The 22,615-nt window shown below is 37.3% G+C and overlaps 1 protein-coding gene across 1 annotated transcript in view; it reads right to left on the reverse strand.

Moving 5' to 3' along the window:
• Window positions 1-1,299: 1,299 nt before the first annotated feature.
• MTMR8 (myotubularin related protein 8) overlaps window positions 1,300-22,615 on the reverse strand; it is a gene marked incomplete at both ends in the record, with an annotated part of 174,262 nt that continues 152,946 nt past the window's right edge. The window contains 2 exons of the mRNA XM_082865100.1: window positions 1,300-1,770; window positions 4,140-4,266. Of these exons, the coding sequence (XP_082721226.1) occupies window positions 1,300-1,770; window positions 4,140-4,266 (598 nt within the window). The remainder of the gene's footprint in view (window positions 1,771-4,139; window positions 4,267-22,615) is intronic.

The raw sequence follows: 22,615 nt of genomic DNA on the forward strand, positions 1-22,615 counted from the left end.
CATGGATGCTATTGGCAATGGGAGTTCTGAAAATGCTGACAATATGTAGTGAACGACCCAAACTACCCAAGACTCACCTTACCCCAGCATGTGGAAGTGGATAAACTATGACTGGATATCCAATAGGAAAGTGTACAGCGTGCATCAACCCCAAATGGGGGAAAGTTTGGTGTTTAAACAACACATCCCCTTCTCCCTGGAGTATTTGGGCATGCTTTAAGAATAGACTTTTTTCAAAAGTCTACATTAGCCCAAGGTGTTAAGACTACCAGATTTTAAAAGTAGTGCCAATTATGTCTAAAAATCCACAAACTTGATGTGATGTCTAGGGAAGTAAAACCACTGGACTTCATAAAAAGACCTAAGAAGAGGGACTTCCCTGGCAGTCCAGTGGTTAAGATTCCATGCTTCCACTACAGGGGGAACGGGTTTGAAACCTGGTCAGGGAACTAAGATCCCACATGCCACGCGGTATGGCCAAAAAAAAAAAAAAAAAAAAAAAAAACGACCTAAGAACAGTCCTGTTTTAGGAAAACTTAGATGAGCACATATGCCATGTGCAAGCCAGGGTTTAAAGCACTGAGATTTTCAGTTGTCTCCTGAACTGATGTTGAGAATGCTATTGATCAATATTATTAATTCAGACCTCACTATTTTGGAATTGATCATTTTAGAATGTAGTGGATTTAAGTTTATCAATGGGCTATCCATGAAAAAGGGATTTGGCTGAGACCTAACCAGGGTGTGAGTTGGGGAAAACAAGTGTTGTAACTTAAGAAAACTATTTTCTTATATGTTCTAAACCACCAAGCACACATGGATCTTTTTTTTTTTTTTTTTTTTTTGCGGTACGCGGGCCTCTCACTGCTGTGGCCTCTCCCGTTGCGGAGCACAGGCTCCGGACGCGCAGGCTCAGCGGCCATGGCTCACGGGCCCAGCCGCTCCGCGGCACGTGGGATCCTCCTGGACCGGGGCACGAACCCGTGTCCCCTGCATCGGCAGGCGGACTCTCAACCACTGCGCCACCAGGGAAGCCCGAAAAGCAATATTTTTAAAGCTAAATCCCATTCTAGAATAATAACATATTCTTTCTCTTGTCTATATTCTGGCCTGCTTGACATGCATATACTGGTTGCTTAACTAGTAAAGGCCCTAAATCCCCTTCCAGACTCTTAACTGGGAGGAGGGGTGCCCTGGCCCTGCCCATTTAATCCAATCAGAAAAGCAGCACAGCCTTTTTTGAGACAAGGATCATTGTGGGTGTTGCAGTTGCACCTAATATGGAAGCAGATGAATAGCTCACTGTTGCTTAGAGAAACCTGCCTCCTTGGTGATGGCCTTAGAGAGTCCTGTGTCTTCAGAGATGCCTGTGGTCCCAGAGAAGCTCATGGCCCCAGAGACGCTGATGTCTTCATAGAAGCCCATAGCCTCAGAGGTTCCCGTGTTGCCAGAGATGCCTGAGACCCCAGAGATGCCTGTGTCTCCAGAGAAGCCGACATCCCCAGAAATGTTTATGGCCCTAAGGCTGCCCATGGTCCCATAATAGTCAGGGTGGAGGTCTGCACACTGGATTTTTACTTGATCCATCTGAACTCGAAGGCCTCCTTTCCTAGAAAGAGTGCCACTCTCCATCAAGGTATTCAGGTCTCCATCAATACCCATAAAGCTGAGAGGATTGGTTAAAGGAGTTCCCAGGTGTTGAGATGATAAATGCCCTAATTGAGAGCAGGTACAGAATTCTTCTTGTGGCTCATCATGGTCTTTCACTTTCTGTCATGGGAACAAGGAATGGTTGAAAAGAATTAGAAACTGGAGTAAAACTAGGCAAATATCACATTGACCTATACGGATCCTGCCTGCTGTCACTTATATGGTAGCAAATGACCTTTTGCCCCCTCCTCATCCTCAAACATCTTTTATTCATCACTTGACATAGTGCTTTAAAAGCCCTACTACTAAAGACCCTCAAGGGTCTTGTATATATAAAAGTTCCCTTTTCTGATAAATGCAATTTTATTACTGGGAGCAGGGAGGGCAAGGGAAAGGATCACTAACATTTATTGAATACCTCCATGTGCCAGGCACTTTACATATAGTGTTTCCTTTCATACTTAAGAATCTTATTAGTTAGGAATTAGCTGTATTTTACAGATGAGGAAACTGAGGCTCAGAGAATTTAAGTCACCCCAAATTCACACATTTAGGAAGTGGTAGAGCTGGGATCTGATCCTGCCTCTCCTTAATGCCAAAGTCTATGATCTGTCTACTACTTCATGCTATCTCCAATGGATATTTTCACCTTCAGGGATAAAACAATGACTCACTGATGCTTTACAACAGTGATTCTTAACTTTTTGTGGGTCATAGACACCTTTGAAAATCTGAAGAAAATGATGGACCTTCTCAGAAAACTGCATGAATTCACATATGAGTGGATGAGATGGCACACAGTTTTTAGGTATAATTTCAGGGGTTTCACAGATCCCCTGAAGGGCATCTGTGGACATCTATGGGTTCATGGACTCCAGTTAAGAGCTCCTGCCTTAGGGTATAAGCATACCACTCTTATTTTCCTGGAAATCACAAAATTACACACACACACACACACACACACACACACACAGTGATAACCCTTGGAGAGAGAAACTGAATGGGTAGGTGGCTGGGAGAGTTTTTTCAACATTCCATTTTGTACATTTTTCTATTCTGCATATTCTAACTTTATACTTGTACTGCCTTTTTTTTTTAAATGTCAACAGGGTTATCTGTTGGGCTGCTTTTGTTTATCTTCTCTGTATTAAAAAAGGAATGTTAATAATAGTTATTATTTTATTATTTTTTTGCGGTACACGGGCCTCTCACTGTTGTGGCCTCTTCCGTTGCGGAGCACAGGCTCCAGACGCACAGGCTCAGTGGCCATGACTCACGGGCCCAGCTGCTCCGCGGCATGTGGGATCTTCCCGGACCAGGGCACAAACCCGTGTCCCCTGCATCAGCAGGCGGACTCTCAACCACTGCGCCACCAGGGAAGCCCAATAGTTATTACTTTAAAAGGAAGCCTTACTTACTTTTGAACTTTAGAATCAGAAAGTGATCTGATTCTATCTAGAATGAATCTGATTCTCTTAGGAATTAGGCAGGAATAAGTGAAAGGGCTGGGTTTAGAATAGGACACCTGCTCGGGAGACCTTGTGGAGAAGGTTGCTAATAGGTAAAAAAGGAGGCAGGAGACATTAGGAAAAAGGTTTCCTACTTCTCAGTTCTGCCTAGGGCTTGACCTTCCTGGGGCTGCTTGTTTCCTTTGTTTCCTATGATTTTAAGTTATGCTTCAGTTTTTTCCTTCCTCTTCCCCTTCTTCTTTTTTTTTAATGGAACCAAGTAATTAACTGACTGTTACCTGCCAAGAGGACATTCAAAAGTTTAGGATCTGATGTAATCACAATACATTTATTTTCACAATAAAAGGATATTTGTTTACTTACAGGGAGCAGAAAAGCTATGCCTTATCTGGTCAAAAGGAGTTTCACACCCAGTACCTAAACAGCACACCCTTTCCAAGAATTCTTTTCTAAAAAATATCCCTCCCCTCTACTTCAAACACACCCCTAGGAACCTCTGGATTCCAGAAGCAGCTCAGCATTTTCCATTTATTGAAAGGAAATCCCTGTTGACTTGTTTAACCTCTAATTAAAAACAAGTGTGTGACTTTAGTTTTGCTGGTACAATGAGCAGAGTTTATAATCTACATGGGAAGGAAATCAGATTTTTTATAAGGTTTTCCTAATTGGAAATATAACAATTTCATTGTTCTCATTAGTACACCCAAGAAGTTATACTTATTGATGGATAACAAATACTTGTATTACTTCCCTGTCATTCCCTCTTGTTCCTCCTAATAATTCCATCCAGATCCAAAAAGGGAACCAATCCACTTGTTTAACTGAGTGTTATATTTGCCACTTAATATGGAATGTAAAAAAAGAGTTGTGCCTTAGAGCTTTATAGACACAGGATGCTTGGAATGCAGAGAGTATAACAAGCCAGCCAGGCAGCTTCTCACAAGTACCAATTCAACTCTCAGTGGATTGGGCCTACTCAGAAGGGGCAAGAGGTTCTCATTTTGAGATTTAACTCTTCACCTTTTCTAGTTTGTGCACATCTGCTTCCAGCATTGATCTCTGCTTCTTAATTTCCAAGAGGCTCTCTAGCATACTCTGCTTGGGCTGCAGCCCTTTGTCAAAGTAGTTATACATCCCACACCAGAACCTTGAATAAACAAAAAGAAAAAAAGTGGGTTAGCTTAGCTGGAGAAATAGATTATTTATGTTTTCCTCATGTCAAGAAAATATTAGCCTAGTAGGTAGGCAGATCTCAAAAGTAAGGTAACTTTGATGACATTAAAAAGACTGGACATGCTCATAATTTAAGAGTAAAGTTCCTAGCAGAAAGATCTCTGCTGAAGACAGGCTTCCTAAAGTCGTACTGAGCTCACAGCCATCTCTAAACCCACCCCTTGACATGGCCCTGCCCCCATAGGGACAAGACACAACTTCACCCAACAGTGGGCAGGCACAAGCCCCAGGACCAACCTTAACCACCAGGGGGCAGACACCAGAAGCAAAAGGAGCTACGATACTGCAGGCTGCAGAAAGGAGACCACAAACACAGAAAATTAGACAAAATGAGATGGCAGAGAAATATGATCCAGAAGAAGGCACCAGATAAAAATCCAGAACAGCTAAGTGAAATGGAGATAGGCAATCTCCCTAAAAATATAATTCAGAGTAATGATAATAAAGATCTCAGAAAAAGAATGGAGGTACAGACAAAGAAGATATAAGAAATGTTTAACAAAGAGCTAGAAGATTCAAAGAACAACTAACAGATGAACAGTACAATAATTGAAATGAAAAATACACTAGAAGAAAATCTATAGCAGAATAAATGAGGCAGAAGAATGAATAAGTGAGCTGGAAGACAGAGTGGTGGAAATCACTGCCACAGAACAAAGAATGAAAAGAAATGAGGACAGTCTCAGAGACCTTTGGGAAAACAGTAAATGCACCAATATTTGCATTATAGGGGTCCCAGAAGGAGAAGAGAGAGAGAAAGGGTCTGAGAAAATATTTGAAGATATAATAGCTGAAAACTTCCCTAACATGAGAAAGGAAATGCTCATTCAAGTCCAGGAAGTGCAGAGTCCCATACAAGATAAACCCAAGGAGGAACACAGCAAGATACATATTAATCAAACTGACAAAAATTAAAGACAAAGAGAAAACATTAAAAGTAACAATGGAAAAGCAACAAATAACATACAAGGGAATCAAAATAAGGTTATCAGCTGATTTTTCAGCAGAAACTATGCAGGCCAGAATCCAGTGGCATGATATATTTAAAGTGATAAAAGGGAAGAACCTACAACAAAGAATACTCTGCCCAGCAATGCTCTTATTCAGACTTGACAGAGAAATCAAAAACTTTACAGACAAACAAAAGTTAAGAGAATTCAGCACCACCAAAAAAGCTTTACAACAAATGCTAAAGGAACTTCTGTAGGAGGAAATGAAAAGGCCACAACTAGAAACAATAAAATTACAAACGGGAAGGCTCACCAGTAAAGGCAAACAAGAATTTGGTAAAGCTGCAGGATACAAAATTAATACACAGAAATCTCTTGCATTCCTTTACACTAACAATGAAAGGTCAGAAAGAGAAATTAAGGTAACAATCCCATTTACCATTACATCAAAAATAATAAAATACCTACAATAAACCTTCTTAAGGAGGGGAAAGGCCTATACTTTGAAAACTATAAGACACTGATGAAAGAAATTGAAGATGATGCAGACAGATGAACACATATACCATGTTCTTGGACTGGAAGAATCAAAATTTTGAAAATGACTATACTACCCAAGGCAATCTATAGATTCAATGCAATCCCTACCAAATTACCAATGACATTTTTCACAGAACTAGAATAAAACATTTTAAATTTGTATGGAAACACAAAAGACCCCAAGTTACAAAATCAATCTTGAGAAAGAAAAAGGGAGCTGGAGGAATTAGGCTCCCTGACTTCAGACTATACTTCAAAGCTACAGTCATCAAAACAGTATGGTACTGGCACAGAAACAGAAATATAGATCAATGGAACAGATAGAAAGCCCAGAAATAAACTCATGCTCCTATGGTCAATTAATCTATGACAAATGAGGCAAGAATATACAATGGAGAAAAGACAGTCTCTTCAATAAGTGGTGCTGGGAAAACTGGACAGCTACGTGTAAAAAATGAAATTAGAACATTCTCTAACACCATACACAAAAATAAACTCAAAATGGATCAAAGACCTAAATGTAAGGCCAGACATTATAAAAGTCTTAGAGCAAAACAAGCAGAACATGCTCTGACATGAGATTAGCTCAAGTTGGTGGAGTATAAGGATGTAAGCTCACACTTTTTTATGAGAACACCAAAATCACAACTAACTGCTAAACAAACATTGACAAAAAAATGCTAGAACTGACCGAAATGATACCCTATATCCAAAGACAAAGAAGAAACCACAATGAGATGGTATGATGGGCACAACTGTGATAAAATCAAATCCCATTCCCACCAGGTGGGTGACTCACAAACTGGAAAACAATGAAACCACAGAAGTTCTCCCACAGGAGTGAAATTTCTGAGCCTCACATCAGGCTTCCCAGCCTGGTGGTCAAGCACTGGGAGGAGGAGCCCCCAGATGATCTGGCTTTGAAGGTCAGCAGGGTTTGATCTCAGGAATTCCACAGGACTGGGGGAAACATAAACTCCACTCTTGGAGGGTGCACACATGGTCTCGTGTGCACCAGGACAGAGGGGAAAAAAGCAATGACCCCATAAAGACTGGGCCAGACCTACCTGCTAGTATGGGAGCATCTCCTGCAGAGGCAGGGGGCAGCTGTGGCTCACTGTGGAGACAAAGACACTGGCAGCAGCAGTTCTGGGGAGTACTCACTGGCATGAGCCCTCCTGGAGGCTGACGTTAGTCCTACCCAACAGCCTGTAGGCTCCAGTGCTGAGATACCTCAGGCCAAACAACCAACAGGACGGGAACACATCCCCACCCATCAGCAGACAAGCCTCTTAAAGTTTTCCGGAGCATGGTCCTGCCACCAGAGGGACAAGACCCAGCTCCACCCACCACTGGGCAGGAACCAGTCCCTCCTATTAGGAAATCACAGCAATCTCTTTTTTGATCCACCTCCTAGAGTAATGAAAAAGAAACAAAAATAACAAATGGGACCTAATTAAACTTAAAAACTTTTGCAAAGCAAAGGAAACCATAAACAAAACAAAAAGACAATGCACAGGTTGGGAGAAAATATTTGCAAACAACGTGACCGACAAGGGGTTAATCTCCAAAATATACAAACAGCTCATGCAGCTCTATGTCACAAAAACAAAACAACACAATAAAAAAAATGGGCATAATATCAAAATAGACATTGCTCCAAAGAAGTCATACAGATGGCCCAAAAGCACATGAAAAAATGCTCAACATCACTAATTATGAGAGAAATGCAAATCAAAATTACAATGAGGTATCACCTCACACTGGTTAGAATGGCCATCATCAAAAAATCTACAAACAAATGCTGGAGAGGGTGAGGAGAAAAGGGAACGGTCCTACACTGTTGGTGGAATGTAAATTAGTACAACCAATATGGAGAACAGTATGGAGGTTCCTTAAAAAATTAATATAGAAGTACCATATGATCCAGCAATCCCACTCCTGGGCATATATCCAGAGAAAACCATAATTCAGAAAGATACATGCACCCCAATTGTAATTGCAGTGCTATTTACAATAGCCAAGTCATGGAAGCAACCTAAATGTCCATTGATAGAGTAATGGATAAAGAAGATGTGGTACATATATACAATGGAATATTACTCAACTTTAAAAAAGAACAAAATAGTGCCATTTGCAACAACATGGATGGACCTAGAGATTATCATATTAAGTGAAGTAAGTCACACAGAGAAAGACAAATAACATATGATATCACTCATATGTGGAATCTAATTTTAAAAATGATACAAATGAACTTATTTACAAAACAGTTTCACAGATTTCAAAAACAAACCGATGGTTACCAAAGGGGATACATGGGGATGGGGAGGGATAAATTAGGATCCTAGGCTTATCATACACACACAACTATATATAAAATAGATAACCAACAATGACCTACTGTACAGCATAGGGAACTCTACTTAATATTCTATAATAACCTATATGGGAAATGAATCTGCAAAAGAATGAATATATGTATATGTATAACTGAATCACTATGCTGTACACCTGAAACTAATACAAAATTGTAAATCACCTATATTCCAATAAAACAAACAAAAAACAAAGAACCTGAATCATTTTTTCAAATAAGAGATACAAATGGACAATAAGCACATGAAACTATCGTCACTACTCATTAGGGAAATGCAAACTAAAACCATAACATATCATCTCATACCCAATAGAATGGCTACTATTTGAAAAAACAAAAACAAGTGTTGGCAAGAAGGTGGAGAAATTGGAACTCTTGTGCACCACTGTTGGACTGTAAAGTGCTACAGCTTCTATGGAAAACGCTATGGTCATTCCTCAAAACAATTTAAAATAGATTAACCATATGATCCATTAATTCCACTTCTCAGTATATATCCAAAAGAATTTGAAAATAGGGTCTCAAAAATACTTTTACACCAACATTCATGGCAGCATTATTTACAAGAACCAAAAGGTGGAAGTTATCCAAGTGTCTATAAATAGATGAATGGATAAACAAAATGTGATATGCAATCAATGAAATATTACTCAGCCTTAAAAGAGAATGAAACTTCTGACAGAAGGTTCATATGGATGAACCTTGAGGACATCATACTAAGTGAAATAAGCCAGAGATGAAAGGACAGATAATATATGGTTCCACTCATATGAGGGATCTAGAGTATTCAAATACACAGAGACAGAAAGTAGAATGATAGTTGGCAGGGGATGGAGTGAGGCAGAAATCGAAAACTGTTTTAATGGATACAGAGATTTCAGTTTCGTAAATGGAAAATTTCTGGAGATTGATTGAACGATGCTTAACATTACTTAACATTACTGAACTGTACACTTAAAATATACTTAACATTACTGTTATATACTTAACATTACTGTTATATACTTAACATTACTGTTAAGTATATACTTAACATTACTGTTAAGTAATGTTAAGTAATGTTAAGCTTAACATTACTGAACTGTACACTTATATACTTAACATTACTGAACTGTACACTTAAAAATGGTTAAGATGGTAAATTTTGTGCTATGTGTATTTTACCACAATTAAAAAAAGTAATAGGGCTTCCCCGGTGTCGCAGTGGTTGAGAGTCCGCCTGCTGATGCAGGGAACGCGGGGTCGTGCCCCGGTCCGGGGGGATCCCGCATGCCGCGGAGCGGCTGGGCCCGTGAGCCATGGCCGCTGAGACTGCGCGTCTGGAGCCTGTGCTCCGTGGCGGGAGAGGCCACAACAGTGAGAGGCCCGCGTACCGCAAAAAAAAATAAAAAATAAAAAAATAAAGAGTGATCCCCAAAATGCTTTACCCAGGTTCTTCAAAGGATAACTAATATAATATCACAACTAGGATGATATTGATATAGTAAAGATAACAATTCCCTCACCATAAGGAGTACTTCTATTGTACTTTTATAGCCACACACACCTCCGTACCCTCTATCCTCCACCCTGTCCTTAACCCCTGGTAACCATTAATCTTAACCATTAATTTTGTCTTTTTAAGAAATTTATATAAATGGAAGCATAAAGTATGTAACATTTTGAGATTAGATTTTAAGATTCATCACAATTCTCTGCAAGGTCTTGCATGTATCAATAGTTCATTCCTCTTTATTGCTGAGTAATAATCTCTGGCATTGATGTACCAGAGTTATTTTTACCTATAAACAATTTACTTGTTGAAGGAAATTTGGGTTGTTTTCAGTTTTTGGCTATTATGAATAAAATTGCTATGAACATTAGTGTACAGGTTTCTGTGTGAAAAAAGTTTTCATTTTTCTGGGATACATGTCCTGGAGTGCAATTAGTGCAATTGTTAGATCATATGGTAGTTGCAGGTTTAGTTTTTTAGGAAAGTGAAAATCTGTTTTCCATAGTGATTATACCATTATACATTACTGTTATATAAATGAGCTAAAGATGGTCTCTGCATAATGGCTCTATAATGTTTACTCCTTCATAGAAGGCTGGGACCTGTTAGCTGCAAAGCCCATCAGTACCAAACTCAAAATTTTACCCATCCAATTGTTTTAAACATAGCCCAAATAAGCAGTTTTTAGCTATTTAAAGCCTACTTGCTTTGCATGCCCTGAGAAACTGCACTCAGTATCTGCAAGCCATAGAAAAGATGAATTTCTGCGCAATAACTGAACAGGTGCTCTGAACCACTAGACATGTGTTGAATTCTGCCAGAGGGTGCTTCTCACCAGGGCACTGCCTAAATATGAGGTAGAAACTTAAACTTCTGGGGGAGATGAAATGGAAGGCAGGACCCTATGAAAGAGGACTAGTGCCCACTAGAGGGCAAGGCAGCACGATACCATCATGATAGTGATGAGGTTATATTACCCTCTGCTTTCCTGGTAACTACTTGCAAAAGTTAGATATAGAAATGGCACAAGGGCAGGGCCAAAAAGGAGGGGCTGGTTCTCAGTTGGATAAAGAGATATATCCTTTCCTTTTTCCTGAGGCCCAGTCTCTCCTTAAAGACCTAACCCTGGAATCAAGTAAAAAAGGGGCTGCCTGTCTATATTGAATAGATCTGGTGAGGAACAAGCTTCACCTTATGGGGGCTGAAGTTAAGCAATTGGTTGCCAGAATTGGTGGCTCAAAATGGAAAAAAATGGTGTCCCTACTAATTAGTGTGAAAGGTGGGAATGACCAACAGAGGAGGCTTTGGACCCCAGTCTATATATACCTTTTGATACAGATTTTTATGGCTTGGAGGGCTAACCATCCTATGTTAGGCCTCATAAAGGCCTAGGAAGACTGGCAATGGAAAATGTTAACTGAGGCCAAATATCTCCTCCATCAGCTGGGACGTTGGAGTGGACTTACTACGTAATATAGGATGCAGTATGGCATGAAGTATGATGACTCTGCAAGTCCAGAGGTGACTTAATTAGGTCCTGAGTCTACCTAGTTGTTTGTCAGGAGGGCTCCTCTTAAGTATAAGTTCTTTTTATGAGCCATGACAGCTAATGCTAAAACAATTGAAGAGGTCAGAGCTGCCCTACATTTAAAAGAAACTCATGAAAGACAAACTCAGAGTTGTGTCACTTGTTAACTCTACAAACAATACCCTATTTGGCCTAAATTGAAATTGCTATCAACAGTGATGCCTCTTTCCTCTAGGCTAAACAAACCAATTACAACCAGGTCCGTGCTTAAGTGTGAACTATGAGATGAACAAGAGAGGTTATACTGGATCCAAAGAAACAAAGGGAATCCAAATTGGATTATCTCTGGTAAACTGGTGGAGTAATTACAATATTTACTAGGGTTAGATTACAATCCTCAAAATGCATCACTTTCAAAGACAGCTACCCCTGCAAAGACTACTTCTGATCTCCTCCAGTGGCAGGCACCAGCCCCCATATAGGGATCTGGCAGTCACAGAAGGGGTGGTTGTAGAAGCTGGCCCCTTCTAGTAGACAATCACACTTTCAACATATTAACTATAGTTTTTATTTTTTTGATATTGAGCTGCATGAGTTGTTTGTAAACTTTGGAGATTAATCCCTTGTAGGTTGCATCATTTGCAAATATTTTCTCCCATTCTGTGGGTTGTCTTTTTGTTTTGTTTATGGTTTCCTTTGCTGTGAAAAAGCTTTTGAGTTTAATTAGGTGCAATTTGTTTATTTTTGTTTTAATTTTCATTACTCTAGAAGACTGATCAAAAAAGATATTGCTGGGCTTCCCTGGTGGCGCAGTGGTTGAGAGTCCGCCTGCCGATGCAGGGGACACGTGTTCGTGCCCCAGCCCGGGAGGATCCCACATGCCGTGGAGTGGCTGGGCCTGTGAGCCATGGCCGCTGAGCCTGTGCGTCTGGAGCCTGTGCTCTGCAACGGGAGAGACCACAACAGTGAGAGGCTCATGTACTGCAAAAAAAAAAAAAAAAAGATACTGCTGCGGTTTATGTCAGACAGTGTTCTGCCTAAGTTTTCCTCTAAGAGTTTTATTGTGTCTGGCCTTACATTTAGGTCTTTAATCCAATTTGAGCTTATTTTTGTATATGGTATTAGGGAGTGATCTAATCTCATACTTTTACATGTACCTGTCCAGTATTCCCAGCACCACTTATTGAAGAGGCTGTCCTTTCTCCACTGTACATTCCTGCCACCGTTATAAAAGATAAGGTGACCATATGTGCGTGGGTTTATCTCTGGGCTTTCTATCATCTTCCATTGATCTATCTTTCTGTTTTTGTGCCAGTACCATACTGTCTTGATTATTGTAGCTTTGTAGTATAGTTTGAAGTCAGGGAGCCTGATTCCTCCAGCTCTGTTTTTCTTTCTCAAGATTGCTTTGGTTATTCAGGGTCTTTTGTGTCTCCATGCAAATTTTAAAGTTTTTTATTCTAGCTCTGTGAAAAATGCCATTGGTAATTTGATAGGGATTGCAGTGAATCTGTAGATTGCCTTGGGTAGTATAGTTATTTTGACAATATTGATTCTTTGAATCCAAGAACATGGTATATCTTTCCATCTGTTTGTGTCATCTTTGATTTCTTTCATCAGCGTCTTAGTTTTTGGAGTACAGGTCTTTTGCCTTCTTAGGTAGGTTTATCCCAGGTATTTTATTCTTTTTGATGCAATGGTTAATGGGATTGTTTCCTTAATTTCTCTTTCTGATCTTTGGTTGTTAGTGTATACAAATGCAACAGAATTCTGTGTATTAACTTTGTAACCTACAACTTTACTGAATTCACTGATGAGCTCTAGTAGTTTTCTGGTAGCATCTTTAGGATTGTCTATGTATAGTATCATGTCATCTGCAAACAGTGACAGTTTTACTTCTCTGTTTCTAATTTGGATTCCTTTTATTTCTTTTTCTTCTCTGATTGCTGTGGCTAGGACTACCAAAACAATGTTGAGTAAAAGTGGGGAGGGTGTACATTCTTGTCTTTTTCCTGATCTTAGAGGAAATGCTTTCAAATTTTCACCATTGAATATGATGTTAGCTGTGGATTGGTCCTATATGGCTTTTGTTATTTTGAAGTAGGTTCCCTCTATGCCCACTTTCCAGAGAGTTTTCATCATAAATTGGTGTTGTATTTTGTCAAAAGCTTTCTCTGCATTTATTGAGAGGATCATATGTTTTTTAGTCTCCAATTTGTTAATGTGGTGTATCACACTGATTAATTTGTGCATACTGAAAAATCCTTGCATCCCTGGGATAAATCCCACTTGATCATGGTGTACAATCCTTTTAATGTATTGTTGGATTTGGTTTGCTAGTATTTTGTTGAGGATTTTTGCACCTATGTTCATCAGTGATATTGGCCTGTAATTCTCTTTTCTTTGGTATCCTTATCTAGTTTTGGTATCAGGGTGATACCATAGAATGAGTTTGAAAAAACCAAAAAACCCAATCAAAAAATGGGCAGAAGACCTAAATAGACATTTCTCCAAAGAAGATATACAGATGGCCAAGAGGTACATGAAAAGATACTCAACACCACTAATTATTAGAGAAATGCAAATGAAAACTACAATGAGGTATCACCTCACACCAGTCAGAACGGCCATCATTAAAAAGTCTACAAGCAATAAATGCTGGAGAGGGTGTAGAGAAAAGGGAACCCTCCTGCACTGTTGGTGGGAATGTAAATTAGTACAGCCAGTATGGAGAACAGTATGGAGATTTCTTTAAAAACTAGACATAGAGCTACCATATGATCCAGCAATCCCACTCCTCAGCATATATCTGAAGAAAACCACAGTTCGAAAATATACATGCATCCCGATGTTCACTGCAGCCCTGTTTACAATAGCCAAAACATGGAGGCAACCTAAATGTCCATCTACAAATAAAGAAGATGTGGTACATGTAGACAATGGAATATTACTCAGCCATTAAAAAGCATGAAATAATGCCACTTACAGCAGCATGGATGGGCCTGGAAATTATCATACTAAGTGAAGTCAGACAGAGAAAGACAAATATGATATCACTTATATGTGGAATCTAAAACAAAAACCAAAAAGCAAATGAACTAATTTACAAAACAGAAACAGACTTACAGACATAGAGAACAAATTTTTGGTTACTAGGAATGAAGGGTCAGGGGCAGTGATAGACTGGAAGTTTTGGATTGACATATATACACTACTATATTTAAAATAGATAACCAACAAGGACCTACTGTATAGCATAGGGAACTCTGCTCAATATTCTGTAATAACCTAAATGGGAAAATAATTTGAAAAAAGAAGAGATATGTGTATATGTATAATTGAATCACTTTGCTATACACCTGAAACTAATACAACATTGTAAATCAACTATAGTCAATATAAAATGAAAAAAAATTAAATAACTATTGTTTGGGTTTCAAGATCTAAACAGCACTGGCTGGCTTTATTGGCCACGTTTTCCCAACCTCCCTTATCCCAGAAATCACTCATGTTTTAAAGGGACCCCTTGACTCCCCACCCCACCCAAGAGGTGATCAGCTTGAGAGGAAGAATAATTAAAATAGTAATTACCCACTTTATTAAAATTGGCCCAGTTCTACAAAAAGAAGTTTCTGCTCTGGTTGTAACTGTCACCCCCTATACAAAGACTATCCATTTTCCTATTATGGGAATGGAGCTCTTCAGTCAGCAAGTATTACATGGAACAAGTTTAAGTGGTAGGCATTGCATGGTAGAAAACAGTTAATCATCCATTACTGGTGCAGGTGGTAAATATGACACAGTATCAGCTAAGACAAGGCACTGAAGGATTATGGCCTGACTTAAAGATCCCAGTAGGAAGCCTCACCTGTAAAAGGGTGCTATCAGGTGATCCATCCAGAACACCAAGGTATGCTGACTAGGAATATCCTTGTTGAAGTGAATCTGTGAGGTCTGGAAGAGGAGACTGCTTACTCAAATGTGCAGATCAGGTAAATATGACACCACCAAAGGAAATTAATAAAGTTCCAATAACTGACCCTAAAGAAATAGAGATCTATGATATGTCTGGCAAAGTATTCAGAATAATGTTCTAAAAGTTTAGTGAACAACAAGAACACACAAACAACTAAATAAAACTAGGAAAACAATCCATGAACACAATGAGAAATGCAATAAAGAAATAGAAACAAAAAAGTATATTCTAGAGCTGAAGAATACAATGACTGAACTGAACAATTCAACAGAGCTTCAACAGCAGTCTGAATTAAGAATAAGAAAGAATCAATGAACACAAAGATAAATCATATGAACTTATCCAGGCAGAGGAGCAAAAAGAAATAAAAAGTATGAAGAAAGCCCACTGGATTTATGGGAAAAACCAAAAGAAAAAAAAATTCATTATGAGAATCCAGGAAGAAGAGAAAGATAAAGGAACAGAAAATATATTTAAAGCAACAAAGGCTGAAACTTTCCAAATATATTGAGAGAAATGGACTTCCAGATTCATGAGCCCCAAAAGGCCCCCAAAAGTTTGAACCCTTTTGACACCAAAAGCAAAGGCAACAAAAGCAAAAATAAGCAAGTGGGACTATATCAAACCAAACACGTTTCTGCACAGCCAAAAAAAACATCAACACAATGAAAAGGCAACCTACCAGTTGAAAGAAAATATTTTCAAATCAAATATTTGACATGGGGTTAATAGCCAAAATACATAAAGAACTCATGCAACTCAGCAGCGACAAAAAAAAAAACAACAACCCATTTAAAAAATGGGCAGAGGCTCTGAATAGGCATTTTTTGAAAGAAGATATACAGGTGGGCAAAAGGCACATGAAAAGATGCTCAACATCACTAATCACCAGGCAAATGCAAATCAAATCCACAATGAGATATCATCTCACATATGTTAGAATCACTGTTATCAACAAGACGAGAAGTAACAATTGTTGGCAAGAATGTGGAGAAAAAGGAACACTTGTGCATTGTTGGTGGGTTAGTTGGACCACTATGGAAAACAGTATGGAGGTTGCTCAAAAAATTAAAAATAGAATTCCCAGATCCAACAACTCCACTTTTAGGTATATACCTGAAAGAAATAAACTCACTATTTCAAAGACATATCTGTACCCCTATGTTCACTGCAGAATTATTTACAATAGCCAAGACATGGAAATAACCCAAGTGTCCATTGATGGATAAATAGATAAAGAAACTGTGGTGTATATATATATATATATATATATATATATATATATATATATATATATATATATATAATGGAATCTTATTCAGTCATAAAAAAGAGGAAATCCTGTCATTTGTGACAATATGGATGAACTTTGAGGGCATTATGCTAAGTGAAATAAGTCAGTGGAAGACAAATACTGTACGCTCTTACTTGTATGTGAAATCTTAGAAAATAAAACTTAAACCTAATACTAATACACTATTAAATGTCAATCAAATCTCAATTTAAAAAAGAAATGGGCAAACAATTTGAATAGACATTTCTCCAAAGAAGATACACAAATGGGTAATAATTACATGAAAAGAGGCTTAGTACTAACCATTAGGTAAATGCAAATCAAAACAATGAGATACAATTTCACACTCATTTGGATGGCTATTATAAAACAAACACACAAAGTAAAACAGAAAATAACAAGTGTTGACAAGGATATTGAGAAATTGTGCCCATTATGCAATGCTGGTAGGAATGTAAAATGGTGCAGTTATTATAAAAAACAGTAAGGAAGTTCCACAAAAAATTAAAAATAGAATTACCATATGATCCAGCAATTTCATCTCTGGGTATATGCCCAACAGAATTAAAAGCAAAAACTCTAACTGATGTTGTGCAACCATGTGGATAGCAGCATTATTCACAATAGCCAAAAAGTGGAAGCAACACATCCATCAACAGATAAACTGACAAACAAAATTTCATGTAAACATACAATGTAATATTATTGACCCTTCAAAAGGTAGGAAATTACTTTTTATTGAGGTTTAGATGACGTAAAATGTTATATAAGTTTCAGGTATACAATATAGTGATTCACAATTTTTAAAGATTACATTCCATTTACAGTTACCATAAAATAGTGGCTATATTCCATGTGTTATACAATATATCCTTTTAGCTTATTTATTTTATACATAGTAGTTTATACCTGTTAATCACATACCCCTATCTTGCCCCTTCCTCTTTCCCTCTCCCCACTGGAAACCACTAATTTGTTCTCTATATCTGTTAGTCTGTTTCTTTTTGATATATTCACAAGTTTGTTTTATTTTTTAGATTCCACATAGAAGTGATAACATACACTATTTGTATTTCTCTGTCTGACTCCTTTCACTAAGCATAAAGCCAACCAGGCCCATCCATATTGTTGCAAAGGGCAAAATTTCATTCTTTCTTATGGGTGAGTAGTATTCCATTGTGTGTGTGTCTATATATGTATATATGTATATATACACATATATACCACATATTCTATTTAAAAACATTTTTTATTGGAGTATAGTTGATTTACAATGTTGTGTTAATTTCAGGTGTATAGCAAAGTGAATCAGTTATATATATATATATATATATACATTCTTTTTCAGATTCTTTTCCCATATAGGTTATTAAACAATATTGAGTAGAGATCCCTGTGCTATATAGTAGGTCCTTGTTGGTTATCTATTTTATATAGTGTGCATATGTAAATCACAGTCTCCTAATTTATTCCTTCACCCCATGTTTCTCCTTTAGTAACCATAAATTTGATTTTGAGATCCGTGAGTCTGTTTCTCTTTTATAAATAAGTTCATTTGTATCATTTTTAAATTAGATTCCAGGTAGAAGTGATATCATTTGACATTGGTCTTTCTATGTCTGACTTACTTCACTTAGTATAATAATCTATAGGTCCATTCATGTTGCTGTAAGTGGCATTATTTCGTTCTTTTTTATGGCTGAGTAGTATTCCATTGCATATATGTACCAATCTAGGTTTCATAAAAAAATTTTATAAGAGTATAGTTGATTCACAATGTTGTGTTAGTTTCAGGTGTACAGTAAAGTGAATCACTTATACACATACATATATCCAGTTTTTTTTTAGATTATTTTACCGTATAGGTCATTACAGAGTATTGGGTAGAGTTCCCTGTGCTACACACTAGGTCCTTATTAGTTATCTGTTTTATATATAGTAGTATGTATATGTCAATCTCAATCTCCCAATTTATCCCTCCCCACCTTCCCCCCTGGTAACCATAAGTTTGTTTTCTACATCTGTGACTCTATTTCTGTTTTGTAAATAAGTTCATTTGTATCATTTTTTTAGTTTCCACATATAAGTGATATCATATGGTATTTGTCTTTCTCTGTCTGACTTCCTTCATGCAGTATGACAATCTCTAGGTCTATCCATGCTGCTGTGAATGGCATTATTTCATTCTTTTTTATGGCTGAGTAATGTTATATTGTATATATGTACCACATCTTCTTTATCCACTCATCTGTCAATAGACATTTAGGTTGTTTCCATGTCTTGGCTATTGCAAATAGTGCAGCAATGAACATTATTATGCATGTATCTTTTCAAATTATCTGTTTTTCTCCAGATACATGCCCAGGAGTGGGATTGGTAGATCATATAGTAGTTCTATATTTAGTTTTTTAAGGAACCTCCATAATGTTCTACAAAATGGTTGAACCAATTTACATTCTCACCAACAGTGTAGGAGGGTTCCCTTTTCTCCACACTCTTTCCAGAATTTATAGTTTGTAAATTTTTTGATGATGGCAATTCTGGCTGGTGTAAGCTGATATCTCACTGTAGTTCTGATTTGCATTTCTCTGATAATTAGTGATGTTGAGCATTTTTTGATGTGCTTTTTGGCCATATATCTGTCTTCTTTGAAGAAATGTGTATTTAGATCTTCCACCCATTTTTTGATTTTTTTTTCATATAAGTGCATGAGCTCTTTGTATATTTTGGAGATTAATCCCTTGTCAGTCACTTCACTTGCAAATATTTTCTTCCATTCTGTGGGTTGTCTTTTCATTTTGTTTATGGCTTTCTTTGCTGTATAAAAGCTTTTACGTTTAATAAGGTTACATTTGTTTATCTTTGTTTTGATTTTCATTACTCTAGGAGATGGATCAAAAAGACATTGCTGCAATTTATGTTAGAGAGTATTCTGCCTATGTTTTCATCTAAGAGTTTTATAGTATCCGGCCTTAAACTTAAGTCTTTAATCCACTTTGAGTTTATTTTTGTTTATGGTGTTAGAGAATGTTCTAATTTCATTCTTTTACATGTAGCTGTCCAGTTTTCCCAGCACCACTTATTGAAGAGACTGTCTTCACCATTGTATAATCTTGCCTCTTTTTATTGAAGATTAACTGACCATAGGTGCGTGGGTTTATCTCTGGACTTTCTATCCTGTTCCATTAATCTATATTCCTGTTTTTGTGCCAGTACCATACAGTCTTGATTACTGTAGCTTTTTGGTATAGTCTGAAGTCAGGGAGCCTGATTCCTCCAGCTCCATTTTTCTTTCTCAAGGTTGCTTTGGTTATTCAGGGTCTTTTGTGTCTCCATACAAATTTTAAAGTTTTTTTATTCTAGTTCTGTGAAAAATGCCACTAGTAATTTATAGGGATTGCAATGAATCTGTGGATTGCCTTGGATAGTAGAGTCATTTTGAAAATATTGATTCCTCCAGTCGAAGAGCATGTTATATATTTCCATCTGCTTGTGTCATCTTTGATTTCTTTTGTCAGCATCTTATAGTTGTCAGAGTACAGGTCTTTTGCCTCCTTAGGTAGGTTTATCCCTAGATATTTTATTCTTTTTGATGTGATGATAAATGGGATTGCTTCCTTAATTTCTCTCCCTGATATCTTGTTGTTAGTGTATAGGAATGCAACAGATTTCTGTGTATTAATTTTGTATCTTGAAAATTTACCTAATTCATTGATGAGCTCTAGTAGTTTTCTGGTAACATCTTTAGGATTTTCTATGTATAGTATCATGTCATCTGCAGTGACTGTTTTAGATACTCTTTTTCAATTTGGATTCCTTTTATTTCTTTTGTTTCTCTGAATGCCGTGGCTAGGGCTTCCAAAACTATGTTGAATAAAACTGGCAAGTGTGGAATCCTTGTCTTTTTCCTGATATTACAGGAAATGCTTTCAATTTTTCACCTTTGAGTCTAATGTTCACTGTGGGTTTGTCATATATGGCCTTTATTATGTTGATGTAGGCTTGCTCTATGCCCAGTTTCTGGAGAGTTTTTATCATAAATGGGTGTTGAATTTTCTCAATAGATTTTTCTGCATCTGTTGAGATGATCATGTGGTTTTTATTCTTCAGTTTGTTAATATGGTGAATCACACTGATTGCCAATATTGAAGAATCATTGCATCACAGGGATGCATGGTATATGGTCCTTTTAATGCATTGTTGGATTCGATTTGCTAGTATTTTGTGGAGGATTTTTGCGTCTGTGTTCCTCAGTGATATTGGCCGGTAATTTTCTTTTTTTTTTTTTTTGTAGTATCTTTGTCTGGTTTTGGTATCAGGGTGATGGTGGCCTCGTAGAATGAGCTTGGGAGTGTTCCTTCCTCTTCAATTTTTGGAAGAGTTTAAGAAGGATAGTTGTTAACTCTTCTCTAAATGATTGATAGAATTTGCCTGTGAAGCCACCTGGTCCTGGACATTTGTTTGTTGGAATTTTAAAATCACAGTTTCAATTTCAGTACTTGTGATTGGTCTCTCATGTTTTCTATTTCTTCCTTGTTCAGTCTGGGAAGGTTGTACATTTCTAAGGATTTGTCCATTTCTTCTAGGTTGTCCTTTTTATTGGCATACATTTTCATATAGTAGTCTCTTACGATCCTTTGTATTTGGGTGGTATCAGCTGTAACTTCTCCTTTTTCATTTCTAATTTTGTTGATTTGAGCCCTCTCCTTTTTGTTCCTGATGATTCTGACTAAAGGTTTATCGATTTTGCTTATCTTTACAAAGAATCAACTTTTACTTTCATCAATCTTTTCTATTGTTTTCTTTGTCCCTATTTCATTTATTTCTGCTCTGATCTTTATGATTTACTTCCTTCTAAGAACCTTGTGTTTTTTGTTCTTGTTTCACTAGCTGCTTTAGGTGTAAGCTTAGGTTGTTTATTTAAGATTTGTCTTGTTTCCTGAGGTAAAATTTTACTGCTACGTACTTTTCTCTTAGAACTGCTTTCACTGAGTCCTGTAGGCTTTGGATCATCGTGTTTTTGTTCAAATCTGTGTCTAGGTATTTTTTGATTTCCTCTTTAATTTCTTCAGTGACCCATTGGTTGCTTAGTAGTATATTGTTTAGGCTCCATATGTTTTTGTTTTTTAGAGTTTTTTCCCCCTGTAATTGATTTCTAATCTCATAGTGTTGTGGTTGGAAAAGGTGCTTGATATAATTTCAGTTTTCTTAAATTTACTGGGGCTTGATTTATGCTTCAAGATCCTCAGAAATGTTCCATGTGCACTCATGTGTTCCATGAGAAGAAAGTGTATTCTGCTTTCAGATGGAATGTTCTATAAATATCAATTAAGTCCATCTGGTCTAATGTGTCATTTAAGGCCTATGTTTCCTTAGTGATTTCCTGTCTGGATGATCTGTCCATTGGTGTAAGTGGGGTGTTAAAGTCCCCCACTATTATTTTGTTGTCAATTTCTCCTTTTATGGTTGTTAGCATTAGCCTCATATATTGAGTTGCCCCTATGTTTGGTACATATATATTTGCAACTGTTATATCTTCTTCTTGGAGTTATCCCTTGATCATTTTGTAGTGTCCTTCCTCGTCTCTTGTAACAGTCTTTATTTTAAAGTCTATTTTATCTGATATGAATATATTGCTTCTCCAGCTTTCTTTTGATTTCCATTTGCATGTACACTGGTTTCCATCCCCTCACTTTCAGTCCATATTTGTCCCTAGATCTGAAGTGTGTCTCTTGTAGACAGCAAATATATGGGTCTTATTTTTGTATCCATTCAGCCAGTCTATGTCTTTTGGTTGAAGCATTTAATCCATTTACTTTTAAGGCAATTATCAATATGCATGTTCTTATTACCATTTTCTTAATTGTTTTGAAATTTATTTTTTAGGTCTTTTTCTTCCCTTCATCTTTTGTTCTCTTCTCTTGTGATTTAAGGACTATATTTAATGTTGTGTTTGGATTCCTTTTTATGTTTTGTGTGTGTATCTATTTTAGTTTTTTGGTTTGCAGCTCCTATGAGGTTTTGATATAGCATTGTATACATATACAAGTTAGTTTTAAGTTGCTGGTCTCTTAATTTCAGATGCATTTCCCATTTCCTACAT

The sequence above is a fragment of the Leucopleurus acutus genome (genome assembly GCF_964270905.1).
Source record: "Leucopleurus acutus genome assembly, chromosome: X".
NCBI lineage: Eukaryota > Metazoa > Chordata > Mammalia > Artiodactyla > Delphinidae > Leucopleurus > Leucopleurus acutus.